The sequence below is a fragment of the Pagrus pagrus genome (genome assembly GCF_965226575.1).
Source record: "Pagrus pagrus genome assembly, chromosome: 16".
Classification (NCBI taxonomy): Eukaryota; Metazoa; Chordata; class Actinopteri; order Spariformes; family Sparidae; genus Pagrus; species Pagrus pagrus.
Genome location: NC_140200.1, coordinates 24593144 through 24607469, shown reverse-complemented (window position 1 = coordinate 24607469; position 14326 = coordinate 24593144). Strand labels below are relative to the sequence as shown.

The following is a 14326-nucleotide window of genomic DNA, read 5'->3' as shown; positions in this document are numbered from 1 at the left end:
TATATCCATATATACAGATATATCTCTCTTTCTCTCTCTATATATATATAGAGGGAGATATCTCTCTATATAGAAATATATCTCTATATAGTTATATAGATATACTGTGTATCTATCTATCTATCTATCTATCTATATGATGTTGATCTATCTATCTATCTATCTCTCTATCTATCTATATATATATATGATGTTGATCTATCTATCTATCTATCTATCTATCTATCTATCTAGATAGAGATATATCTCTATATATAGATATCTCTCTCTATTTATATATATATATATAGAGAGAGAGAAAGAATATCTATCTATATATATATGATGTTGATCTATCTATCTATCTCTCTCTCTAGAGATATATCTCTATATATAGATATCTCTCTATTTATATATATATATAGAGAGAGAGAGAAAGAATATCTATCTATCTATCTATCTATCTATCTATCTATCTGTCTGTCTGTCTGTCTGTCTGTCTATCTATCTATCTCTGAGACAGAGAGCATGTGTACGCATACAGAAGGGGGCGAGGCCGTAGACTGAATGGGAGTGAAAGACACTTTACGTTATGAAACGTTAGAGATAGCTCTCTACACACACACACAGGACAGAAGCCCTATCTATGAAGTAGATCGGCACTGGATCGCCTGAATTTTCTTTTACAGGCGATCCAGTGTGAACTAAATGATTTTCTCTCCTGTTTATGCCTTGTGATCTGGAGGATCTGTGATCTCTCCATCTGTGGAAACATGTAAAACTGAGGAAAACAAAATATCTTTTTTCAGTAGAAAAAAAAAATGTGTGAAACTGAGCAGAATCTTTAACAAACAAAAAAGATTCATCATAAGCACAGGAGAGAAAGTCATTTACATCACACTTAGAAAATTGATCACCAGAAAAAGAATTCTCACTTGCCTGGTTCCGTAGTTTGTGTCTGTTTGTTGACAGATTTTTGTCAGCATAGCATCACAACAGTATAGATACAGTCACAAAACTTTACAGGTGTGCAGTTGAAATCAATCAATTTGGAGTTCTACTGATATTTTCACCTTTCAAACAGTGCAAAGTGAATATTAGAACACAGCTGCCGCCTTCGTGAAATATGCATGGCTTGATCATGGCATGATCAACGACAATAATCCACAGGACACACGGCAAAGATTTTTAATTCCAATAGCCGGCACAGGGCCCAGCAACACAGAGGCAAGAAACAAAACACATTGACTTTTTTTGGGTCAGTTTTATTAAACGATTTACAATATACTTTTACATGTCAAGAGAAAAATCATACTAGAATGAAAGCACAGGTGAGACACAGGTGAGAGCAAACGTCTAGCCACAATATGTCTGCCAAGTCTGGGAGGAACTACATGCTAATGCTAAACAGGTACCAAATAACTTATCTAGAAGTTTTCAAACAATCAATTTCAATTGTACATTTGAAGTCATAATTAAACGCAAATCAGAAGCAACAAAAACAGGAATGCCTTTGTTGTGTATGTGCTCAAGAGTGTGCAAGCTCCAGAGTAAATACATGATAGCAGATAACTAAAATACCACCTGCACAGCGCTACACAGCACCGCTCACGCCTGGTGATGGTACAAGTTAGTGAACAACAGTGAGTCGCTCTGCTGCGCTCACCTGTCAGTGCCACAGCTGGAGTCCTGCCATACACAGTTCAGATCAAAGCATTTTCTCCCTTGTTTTACAAGTAACAGCATTTTCATATGTAATACTACAGTCAGATTTAAACTGCTGCTGCCCACAGGGGGCACCCATCTAAGCCATCATCATCCTCAGAAAGTCTTAAGATACAGCTACTGTTAATGTCACATCAAGTTTGAAAGGAAAAGCATGCAGCTCTGTCTTTATAGAAAGAAAACAAAACCATCCACGAGGAAAACACAGGATATTTACAATGACACCGGCATGGGGAACCACGACAACAGTCTGCTGAGGATTCACAATGATATTACACCAGAAGAGACCGGGCTGCCATCAGAGCTGGGGCAAGACACATTTTAACAGCCTTGTTAGCTCTCTTTTCATCAGCCCTGCAGTGAGGGAGCTCCAACAGACTATAGACAACAACACCTAACAAACAGTCCTGAAGCATTCCAGCCAATCTGAGTGCAGCCCTGGCCCCTCCAGCAATAAATGATGCAGGGTTAGCCATCTACTGTTTTACTGACTGATGAAACATAACACAGGTGAAGCAGAGCATTAATGAGTGTATGAGCTGAGGGACAATGTGCATTTCAGTCAAAGTCTCTGTTGATCAGGACCAGTGGAGCCACCAGCGTCCACACGTACAGGGCAATGCAGATCCAGCTGGAGGAGATCTTCACCCACACCGATGGCCACTTGCTGGTCATGGCCTCGTAGTTGGAGTCAGGGCTGCAGGGAGAACAGACAACAGAGACACACATCAGCTGACAGAACTCTACTCAATTCCAACTAAATTGAAAAAAACATTAAGTGCTGTACTAAAAAATAATAAAAAGCAAAAAGAGAAAACCTCACTGAGGCAGAAATATGAAATATTCGACTGAGTCCACGCACATACATGTGGCCATCATTATTTTTTTTGGAAGAGTAAAGCATGAGCAAAGCAGAGAGTTAACTTGAATCAGTAAATGTCAGGCCAAACCTAAAGGAGACATATTCTGCTCATTTTCAGGTTGATCATTTTATTTTGGGTTGGAACACTTGTCTTGGTTTACACATTTAGTGCTCAAATACACGTTTTCTCATAATATCCAGTGCAGCAGATTGTCCAGTTGCTGGACCTTAGATGTGTAATGGCAGGGATAAACCTGTAGTGTTGGGATGGAGGCAGAAATCTGGACAAAAAACAAAACCATCTGCAGGTATAGATACACCTCAAGGGACACTTAAAAAAATTGTTATTTTCTTTGTGGGTGTTCTGGCAATCTCTGGACAGACCATCATTCTCTGTGACTTAAACATTCAAGTGACAGTCGCTGAAGCCACAGGGAGTTTTTAGCAGGGGGAAGAAAAATAAAACTAAGCAGGTATAAAGCCACTCCAGAGGAGGACAGACTTTGCTTGTTGTGTGAGCGAGGTGAAATGGAGATTGAGGTTCATCTCTTGTTTTGCTGTCCTGTCTGTGACGATGTTAAAGATGTACCTAAAATGTCCTCTATCTATGCTGATGTCTTTTGGCTGGACGATTATAAAAAACTTGAGCTGTGCTTCAGGAAGGGAACCTTTTCTGTGGCAGATTTTCTCTGTCAAGCTCAGGAGAGAAAGCAGAATATTTTGTTTCAGACCCAGCTGCGAAATAATGTGTAATTCGTAATGAAATTAAATGTAATGAACTGTTTGACCCCTGCAGCTGTACTTTTGGTGTCTTATGAACCCATGATGAGGGTTGTGCACTCTATGTGCATGATGCGAAAATAAAAAAATGAATCAATCTTTGAACCAGTGCTTAAATGAAAACTTGATGGTAAATGCGGTCCTGTTCCTCTGTGCCATGAAGCTTCTTTGTATTTCATACACATCAATGAGCCACATCATTGCACTGGGTGACCTGTTCCTCCATTAACAATGCACTGCCCACACTGTTTATATTTGTACATATTATGTATATACAAGTCTATTTCTACTTCTTACCTTTTTATTATATTGTTTATATTTTACTATTATTATTGTTTATCGTAATATTACTGTCCTTTGGCTGCTGTGATGCACAAATTTCCCTGTTTGCAGGTCTAATAAAGGAATTCTGATTCTGAAAACCATAAACACACACAAGTTTATTTTGACTCAGTCCCACACACCACTCACCACCTGCTACCCCAAATACTCATATGACAAAAATGCGCTAAATCAAAAATGCACTACTTCCTCCTGTTTGCTGATCTTTTTCTTCTTCTTTATGTTAACCCTCTAACTGAATCACTTCTGACTGTGTGGCAGTGATGCGATGTACAAACAGCAGCTCCTCTGCAGTGTGAAGCCTACCTGTACCAGTTGGTAAGTGTCATCATGATGTAGAGCGACGCCAGGAACAGCATGAAATGGAAGAAAGAGTAGGAGTAGGTGACGGCCTCCTTCTCATTGTCCACAGCTCTGTTGACACCGTTGCCCTCCTCGAAGCTGTCAGTCTGAGGCCCGTCCTCGATCAGAGCCGACTCGTCGCTGGTCAGGGTCAGCTTGTTCACCTGGGAGTTGGAAGAATTGCGAATGCTGATGGACAAAAAGGGGAAGAGAGAGAAGACAGAGAACATGCTGCCATCAACTGCCTTATCAAACAACACGAGACAGAGTCATTTTAGGCACCAACTATCTCTCAGCCTGCAGGCTGGTCTGTAGTGTTAATAATCTGTTAGTTTCCCGAGGTGATAACTACAGAGATACTTAAAATGACTTCCTCACCTGGAGTAGAGGACACACATGAGGAAGAGGATCAATCCCACGATCCCCTGGGCATCCCACCACTGAACCACATGTTCCTGACCTGCAGGAGTGGTGCTGTTCAGCCCAATAATACCCAGAAGGCTTGGGTTACATTTCCTGTCTGTGAGACACAAGAAAACAGTTACTCCCTGCTGATCTGTATTCACTATTCATTATATGTATATGTACATCATTGATGGGTTACTGTAGGCGCATGTAGGTTTTGGGGCCCCGACACACCAGCCAGGGTGAGTGTGTGTGGCCCTAGGTGCTGTTGTGTGTCTCACAGCCTTGGCACTCATCATCCCTTGGTGGCTGAAAATTCTGCTTATTATAACAATGGTTTCCATATCTGCCGCCCTGAGCCTCCCTGTTCCCTCTTTTGAATGACAAATACAGAGAACCACATCTGGTGATATGGAGAGTTATTTCCTCTCACGCAGGTGCAGAACGTTCAAGCTAGTTGGCCGTTAGCTGTACTCTTTGAGGTGTCCGGACCCGTAGTTATCTCCTCTTGTGTCACAAAGAGCTCATAGTCAAATAGATGGTTATGAGCATTATAAATCGAGACTGCAATTTAATCTCATATATCATGCCAGATAGCTAGAAACAGTGCGTCACATATTAAGTCATGGTATATCATCATCACCACAGTTATTCCACTTTTTCCACCATTATCCGGGATTAGCAACCAGGGGAAAAAATACCTCATCCTATTTTGATTGCGCAATGGCAAACACGCTTCCTTTGTGCCATAACGCCTTCACTTTTGTGAGAAACACCCGTCCCTGCCAGCCATTACACTGTGAAACCAGGATCACTTCAGAATGAGAAGTAGAAGCAAAAACATTGTCTATTACCAGGTCCATTGCTAAGTTAAAGAAACCTACTTTCTGTAACCCAAGTAGAGGGGAGAACAGAATCCTGATTTCCCCTGCTAAAGGTCACCAGAGGAAAGACCATTTCTCGATCATGTATACAGGTAACTATCTTTCTAATCAGCTGGTGTTGGTCACAGTACACAGCAAGGCTCCTCAGTCAGTATCTCTTTTTGAACATCTCCAGAACTGTTCATCCAATCAACTTGGCAGGTTTGTTGCTTACGACCCAAGGAAGTGAAGTGGAGAATCTGGTGCAATTTGGACACACGACACCCTCAACATCAGTTCATTTTGAATAAACAGCAGACACCGATCTGTGCTGCAGTGGGGCGTGGCTTCAGTGCTCTGCAGACTGAAGCTGGACTCACACCTGACCCCTCTCGCATGATCTCATGTGGAAGCAGTCGAAACAAAATGGAGAGTAGCGTGGTGCAACAACTTGCTGTAGTAACGAGTTGCAGTGAGAAAAAAACAAAAGCAAAAGGTTCAACGAGTCTGGATCAGTGAAGAGACACAGTCAACGTGACTTTTCTTTTCTTAAGTGAGAACTGGAGGTGAGATTTGAAGATTCTGTCAACAATAGTGTGCTAGCTAACATTAGCCTCAAGGGCTTGGCAGTGCCATCTCTCTCACTGGTTGTTTATCAAACATGTTTGATATTATGAGGGCGGCCCCGATGAGTCTTTGAGCCATTCAGGAGGCTTCAGACTGGATCTGTAAACCCCCACATTACCAGATCATCTGGGCGCAACAGCATGTTTGTAACAGGCAGTGCACTAGTGTACAAAAATACAACTAAAGTTTAAAGATCAGTGGTGATGCACCGACTTATTCCAAATTGTTTTACTGGTCCAACTGAAACTGAAACTAATAGTAAGTTAGTTGTTTACTTAGACATTTCACTATAATTAGTTTATATTCACCTGATCAAAACTAAGAGCTCAGCACAGATTGCTCATGTTATTTGGAAACAGGGATGCATAAAAGCTCTCCTGTAGACAGTATATAGTGTGAATGTCATCTTACCAGGTTCATTGGTCATGGCAGACCAGGTGAGGTACATGGTGTACAGGGTAACCAGGGAGGACTGCAGCAGGCCGGACCTGGGCTGGGACTCCTTCACACAGAGAGCAGCAGGCATTAGAAAGAGCATTTATAAAAGACTGATGATTCGTCATCTTTTCCTCACACTGCCCTGTGGTCCATTCTATGTGCTTTTATCATCACGGGTTTGCATTCTGTCAATCACAACTTGCCTCATATGACCAGCTCAATGTGATGCTGAACCACATTTGTACATCAGTAGCATTCTAAAGCTTCAGACCTTTAGACTGAAATATTAAAAAGTGAAAATTAGAGATGCACCAACTGAACGGACAGGGACCGGCATTGCTCAGTTGACAGCATGACCAGCTGGGCAGCACCAGATATATCCAAGTCTGTTCGTAGTCACATTTACACACATGCTGGACCGCCAGCCTAAACTGAAAGGAAGAAACTAAATATTGTATGTTATTTACCTAATCTATGTGCACTCCTTTCATCTCAGTTCAGTGAGAGTCTTTACTGCATTTTACTGTCATTTACAGTGGTGTCTCCTAACGCCTTTCTCCTTTCCTCTGCTGCCCGTCTGTGTGTTTCACTGCAAGAGCAGAGTCGACACAGACAGCAAAGCTGAGACATTATGTAATTTCAAAACAAGGTGTGCTGTTCCAAAGATCTGTTGCACCGGTTTTCTTTGGGAAAAGTAAAACATTGTAGCCGAAGGTTGTGAACCACGCATTTATTTTGAGAATAAGGATCCACTGTCCGAACGCTTTAGACCACTGACATGTCATTTGCAGCGCATTACAGACTTCTGTATTTACCTTTCACAATAAGAGTCCTGGATATACCAGTATACACTGCATAAATGCTTATAGGAGGGAGCTACAAGACATTTTGGTAACAGGTCGCTCAGCTAACTCACTTGTCATCGTCAGGTCAGACTTTAATCAGAATTGGCCAAGAAAAAGTCCAATCGGTGCATCTCCAGTGATAATGCCAAAGTTTCTTAGGTTTATGTTAAGTACAGTCCATATATCTGCATAAACTGAAAATCCTCCTGATGAGGCCACCCATGGCTTATTTCCCTGTCTCCAGCTGAGTCATGCACATTATTGCTCAAACATAAATGTAAAAGAGAAGTGGTGCGAACCTGGATCTGAGGCAGGATGGACAATACGGAGGCGGCGACACAGAGGAGCATGTTGATGCTGATGAAGACCTTGTTCTCAGTGCAACCATCAGAGTGGGTGTAGTAGACGTAGAACAGGACCAGAGACACCAGAGACAACAAGTAGTTCAGTGCTGTGACCGACAGCAGGGCTGTGGACACAAAACACAACTTCATTATATATGTGCCTGGCAGGCTGATGGGACAGGCTTACAGGTGACTGTATTAAAAAATACACATCTTAAAAGAACTACTGACATTGATTTTCTTGTGATGTCATTTTTGCTTATTGTTGTTACACTTCACAGTAAAAAACGGCTGTTAAAAGAGACAAGATTTTCCATTTTCTACTTTAAGTCCTTTTCAATACATTTGAGGTATTGTTTAAGTCTATCACTGTGACATAAAACAGCTCTTCTTAGATTGTTATTCATCAAGTTTTCTTCCATATGTTTAGCCTCATAGGAACACTGTCACCATACCTGCATACCAGCAGCGAGAATTGCCTTCCTCCATCTTCTCCACCCAGGATTCATTCCAGGAATGGGCGAAGTCAATGAGTAAAACCAGCTGGATGAGAATGAAGCAGAAGGCTCCAGCCATGCCGGCATAGAACCACACTGTGGAACACATACATAGAGGGTACTTTACTTCATCGTCACAATATCTGCAGGTGTCCATACCGCCAGAATCCAAGACATTAGAGAACATTATTACTGCCACCTTAAACTGAATTAAAAACCAGAATGAAGACACAAATATATTGAAACGTGTTCTGTGGAAACTACGTTGGCCAGCAATAGCTTACTCTTGGTTGACATGACAGAGTCAAACCTTGATATTGGCTAATTCCTGTAACATGTGTAAGTGCCAGTGCAATTTATGTTGCATTTCATTTGAGATGAAAAACACAAGAATGGAGAGGAGTGGTTACCAGTGGTGAAGGGACCTTCTGTGATGAAAAATGATCCGATAGTCAGGGCAGCAGCTGCAGCGAACTTAAAGAACCAAAACCTGCAATAAAGGACAAAAAATCTAAATAGTCTGAAAGAGTTCCCTGGCAATCACTTCCAACAGTTCTTATATCAGTCTCTGAAAAGAATCAATAAACCAAAGAATTTCTCAACCGGTTAATACTCTCATGACAAACCCGGTGTAACTGATTACACCGGACTATCTGTAGAGTGCTGTACTGAGTTACGGCTACTGCAAACACGAGTTGACTTTAATTATGATGTAGGCTAGTCACCGGAGATGCAATGTGAGTTCAGCACTAACAATAACAACAGTTATTTAGAGTATTTGCCGACAGGATCAGTTTGAAATATGAAATATGTTAATTTCTCAGTGAGGCAACAACTCCTTTTTCCACAATAACATCATCAGTTTCATGGTAACATCAGTGCAGCAGCTGCACAGCACACGAGAGTGATGCACCATCTAGTGACTTCGAGGCTCGCCTATTTTTTTTCGACATCGTGTGTAGTTCTCTGCAGCAATGGACAGTGAAAATGATCTATAGATAGTCATATCGACATCATCACGGTGTGTCACTACAGTTTCCATGTCCTGCAGAACATACATACATACAGACATCAAAAAACATTCAAACATCAGGTGAAGGGTAGTCTTGTTCCAGTGCTCTCTTTCCCTCTCCCTCTCTAAATGAGGGTAAACAACGACCATGTGATCATCTTTATAGATCAAACCCCATTTAGTAAGATAGCTGGCAGTAGCAGCACTGCTGCAGAAACAGCATCTGTGTGGAAACAACGGCAGGGTGTCCCAGGCATGAGGTTGTAGGGTGGATGGATTCTGACTCACCCATTGTGAAGCGCAGCTCGGGGGTCCTGGCTGCTCTTGACTTTGATCATGAGCAGAGAGAAGAGCAGGAAGAACATGGCCATGCCAAAGCAAACGCGGTACACAGCCTTGTAGCCAACCAGCACATCGCAGTTCACGTGACCCTCAACACCAGGAATAGACGAGCCCATCCCTCCTTCACAGAAACCTGGAATCTACAGCGGCACACAGAACAGAAGCCATGACACAGCAGCAGGAAACCGTTTTATGCAAAATCACCTTATATGAGAGCTGGCAGAACAGTGTCCCACGTGCACTAAGAGCTGGATCATGATGTGGTTGAATATTATTTCTAGCCTACATGATTCAAGTAATTTTATGATAGAGTAATTGTTTTACACGTTCATAATAAGTTTTACAATGTCACGTCCATATTGCAATGAATTGTGAGTAATTAAATTAGCGAAGTCTGGTGAAGTCAGCACCCAAAGTGGACTCTCTTGAAGTCTGCAGAACGTCCACTCGCAGACTTCCCACCTGCAAAATTGGGACTTCCTGCCTGCAAAATCTGCAGTCTAAAAGGCCGGTACATTTGAATGCAGCTTAACAATTTTAACGAAGGAAACTATATTAAATCCTTCACTTCACAAAAACCTCAACTGATACGGTGTCTCCCTGATGACTCTGAAATACTTCAATGATCTTTGATTTAATTTCTAAAAAACGGATACACGAATATAAATTAAACATCTGCAAAACGTCACACATCAGATTGTTTTAATGCATAGTGCCATCACTACTATCAAATCACAGTAATTCTTGAGGGCAGAGGACCAGTACAACAGGCACTCTGACTGCAGTTATGGCTATGCGGTTTTTGCTGCAGATGTAGAAATTTAGCATCAACATTGGGGTAGATCAAACTTTAAAAGCCCCTGTTGGCAAATCTGATTGTTGCAGGAGGAAATAATAAACGGAATGAGAAATGAGAAAAAGAAACGTAAACGAGTGTTGTAGTCTGCAGTCCTAAAACCCAGATATCAGTTAGCACATTAGCACATCCTGTTCCTGTGTCTCAAAGTCTGAGTTTTTTTAAATGTGTTTTCTGTTAAATGTCTGAAATAATGTCCCACAATTTAATTATAAAGCTCTTACATGTCTTAAAAATGGCGGTAGCTATAGTGTCTTAATGAGACTACAGAGGTTGTCAGGGACGTTAAACGTCATCACTGCAAACACAGAGTCTCAACTACTCACTAGTCCGTCTCTGATCAGCAGTATCAATAATGTAAAATTTGGCAGGAGAGATCCAGACCATACAGTCGTTCTCATGTAGTTGTGTCCTGTGCAGTAATAATTCACTGACCACTTGATATATTGCATGTATGTTATATGAGGAATCCTACGTACCTTCTTAAGCTGCCCCTCCATGCCAGGCATCAACATAATACAGGCAATACCCACTCCCAGCAGCAGGAAGAAGGCGTAGATGAGGCGAGTCACTGTGGAATTATTTCCACTGGGACAGCATCGACACAGCAGGCAGGGGGCGCTGCCGCACAGGCATGGGATCTACATAAACAAACCAGTATTAGTATTAATAACTTCGTCATTACTGTTATTACTAGGCAGATAGACAGAAACAGACAGACAGACATCGAACCACTGACCCTCTACGACCACTCTACCTCCTGAGCGACAGTCACCTGTGTTAGTCAATGTGACGTAAACCTAACGGCACTAATCAGTAACAATTATTATTATTTTACAAATTTTGGCAGGCAATATTGTGATATTGGCAAATGCAGTATTGTGGTCCAAATACACAACATATTGTATTGTGTTGACACTGACACTACTGTGATTTACACCTCTCATTATAATTCTGGGTAACGCTTCATTCTATAGGTCTGGAAATATCATGGTAAGTACTTGGTTATTACCAAGCACTGTGTTTGGAATTTCTTTGACATTATCCCCAAATTACCACATAGTTGTATTTATCAGGTTATAACACCTCCGGCCACTCGGTGGGGCCATTCGTCTACTTTAATGGAAGCAGACTGAACGGACGCTCATCAACCCCTATTTCTGTCATTTTTTCTGTGTAACGACGCCGTTGATCGGCAACAACATGATATGATTACTTGCCTGACTGGACATAGTATTTCGGATCCTAATACCAAAAAAGATATATGGTTTTCTTATTTTATGCTGTTAAATTAGTAAAGTCGTCAGAATTTATATTGACCGCCATTCAAATTGGAAGGATTGTTTTCACCCAAAAGGGGGCGGGGCCCAGACGCAAGGGCAAATTACCCGGATGGGTTGCACTGAGCTGTCACTCGAACAAACATTAGCCAATGAGGACAAAACCAACTCTAAGTTTTTTCTTTAGAGATGACTTTTTTTTGCTTCTGTGAGATTTATTTTCTCTCAAATTCTTATTTTTATTTGATTCTTATTGGCACATATCTAATTCCATAACTAATTACCTCAAAATGTATTGAAGCTGTTAGCAGCATAAGCAGTAAATAAACAGCTGGTAATTTCTGATGAAGGTTCTCAGTCATTCAGGTCATGGTAATACCAAGTGCTATATCTTAGCCAACTGGATTTATTTCAGTTTTTTGAGGACGTTTCACCTCTAATGCAAGAGGCTTCTTCAGTTCATAAAACACAGTCCAGTTGCCTATGATATAGCACTTAGAAGCTGGTAATTTCTTTAACACACTTCCAGGAAACTTCCAACTGGTTTCTGCTTAACTTGTGCCTTTAAAAGCCATTTACATTCTCATCAATTATTATAATGTACTGTTATCTCAAAATATGAGGAGTGACATTAGACTGTGGGGTGAAGACAGTATGGTAACAAAAATAAAAATAAGATAAAAAAAATACTTCAGTTGACCGACCTGCAAAAGTTAGACAGAAACTAGTTGGAAGTTTCCTGGAAATATATTTAAGAAATTACCAGCTACTGATGCATTGATTATTGGAAAATAGCAGGCTCATTTTATTTAATCATACTGGGGTCATTTTCAATACATTTTGAAGTAATTATTGTGGTCATTTTTACCACCTGCTTACCATGGAATTTGCGGACCTGTTAAAAGTGTTATCTCACTCAGTTTATTTTTATCTTGGTTAAGCTTCGGTGTCCTTGTTTGTTGTCTGACTGTGTGTCCCTACAAACTGTTCTTGGAACAGTGTTTCAGTAGATTGAGGGTAACTTAAAACTTGAGTCGAATTCTTGCACACACACTTGGCTCTGCAGGCTGATTCAGGCAGCTCGTTGGGCCTGAGTGTATGTTGATGCCCTCTCTGAGTAGATCTGCTGTCTGTTTGCCAGTCTGCCGTCTTATGTCGCAATAGGAGCAGCCTGCTGACTGCAGCTTATGTATTTCTGTCCCTGTTTACATGACGGCAGTGTTGTCACTGCTGCTTTGTTGACGTCATCTCCTGCTGCATGTTTACAATCTTCAAAAACATGGAGCAGAGAGCACTCACACACACACACACACACACACACACACACACACACACATGCTGTAGACTGCCGTCAGTACACATTTGTCAGGACTAACTACGTCATCAACAACAGCGGATACATGGAGCCTGTCTGTCTGTCTGTCTGTGGTTATTGAGGTTAGCTGGTGTCCGGACAAAGGCAGCCGTCATGTAGTCAGAGTTTTCTTCCGCCATTACATGACACCAGCATCTATTCAAATTCTTCACTAAACCCGTTGTAAGAAGATGAAAAACAGCCGGTAAGCGAATGATAACCAGCTCTGTTGTTTATGTCTGTCTGCGCCACCGTCGCTCAGCCCGGCGGCCTGCTGCTTTGTGTTATTGCGCAGTCATGACCGCGTTTGTTGAGTCGAAGCAGACACACACACAAACTGTGAGCACCGTCCGAGTAAAGGCTACTTACCCAGCTCGCCATGGAGCACAGTCCCAGAACGGCTCCCATGATGGCCGATGTTTGTTCTTCTTAATGTAAGGTGAGGCCAGATGACTGCTGCTCCTCAGGCTCTGATGTGTTGTGTTCCCAGAAGATGGATGATGCGATCCCCTCACTTCTTCTTGTGCAAGGTCCGCTGGTTTAGGTGTACATACGCTGGTTGCTGCCCTCCACAGGACGACTGAAGAACTGCACTCTCTGTCTTCACCACATAAGCTGCCTGCCATAAATGTATAGTCGGCTAAAAAAGTCTAAGGCCACTACTTAAATACCCGTTCCAGTTTATCATTATTATTATTATCATTATTATTATCATTATTATTATTATTATCTGTCTTATGAAGCGGCTCAAATTGCTGTGAGCTGGAATGAGCTAGAAACATCAAAATTTGCACAATAACTGTATGGTGTGCACATGAGAGAAATATGAGCCATATCTGCCACATGGTGGCGCTATTAATAACAACAATATTCACAGTATAATAATAAACACAGTAAATCCAACTGACTTGAAATAAGACACACAAGTCCAGGTGTAGGTGCTCTACAAAATATACTCTTGGATCCTTAATGTAATGTCCTTGCTTGGACCATGTAGGTCCGCCATGTTTGATTTTGTGCTAATGAGCATAAACTGAAGAACAGTAAAGTGACATCTCCTTTTTCAAATTTGATTCAATAAACATCAGTTTGGGTATACTGTATTGTGGGAATACAATACACATTTATTTAACAAATGAGCAAGATCGGTCGAAAACAGGGCTGCTATCAATCAAAACATCAAACAAGTGAATAACCGAGCTGGTCTCAGAGGAAAATAAGGTCTCAGAACACTGTCTGAAGCTAGAAAGGTAAGAAAGTAAAACAGTATAAATGATGTTGTCCTTTAAGGTCAGTTTGTTTATTCAGTCATGAAAACAAAGACAGTTTGTTTATTCATTTGTTAAGGCAAAAATTCAGCCAATGAAGATCTTTCTCTTCTCATTAACATTTACTCCCTAAAACTACAGAATGCTCCTTTAAAGAGCTTCTTT

At 41.3% G+C, this 14326-nt stretch overlaps 1 protein-coding gene across 1 annotated transcript; it reads right to left on the bottom strand.

Moving 5' to 3' along the window:
* Window positions 1-1223: 1223 nt before the first annotated feature.
* Window positions 1224-13418, bottom strand: serinc1 (serine incorporator 1). The gene is made up of 10 exons (XM_084377539.1): window positions 13263-13418; window positions 10739-10900; window positions 9350-9543; window positions 8460-8539; window positions 8008-8145; window positions 7508-7677; window positions 6337-6427; window positions 4409-4550; window positions 3995-4219; window positions 1224-2401 (listed from the first exon to the last, which is right to left on the bottom strand). The coding sequence occupies exons 1-10, from the start codon at window positions 13299-13301 to the stop codon at window positions 2263-2265; spliced, it is 1380 nt and encodes a 459-aa protein (XP_084233665.1). The 5' UTR covers window positions 13302-13418; the 3' UTR covers window positions 1224-2262.
* Between the last annotated feature and the right edge of the window lie 908 nt (window positions 13419-14326).

Excerpts from the sequence above, each read along its gene's own strand:
- serinc1 (XM_084377539.1), bottom strand. The coding sequence starts at position 13,301 with ATGGGAGCCGTTCTGGGACTGTGCTCCATGGCGAGCTGG. Across the intron at positions 9,544-10,738 it reads TGGAGGGGCAGCTTAAGAAG|ATTCCAGGTTTCTGTGAAGG; the intron begins GTACGTAGGATT and ends GTGCCGCTGTAG. Across the intron at positions 8,146-8,459 it reads AGAAGGTCCCTTCACCACTG|TGTGGTTCTATGCCGGCATG; the intron begins GTAACCACTCCT and ends TGTGTTCCACAG.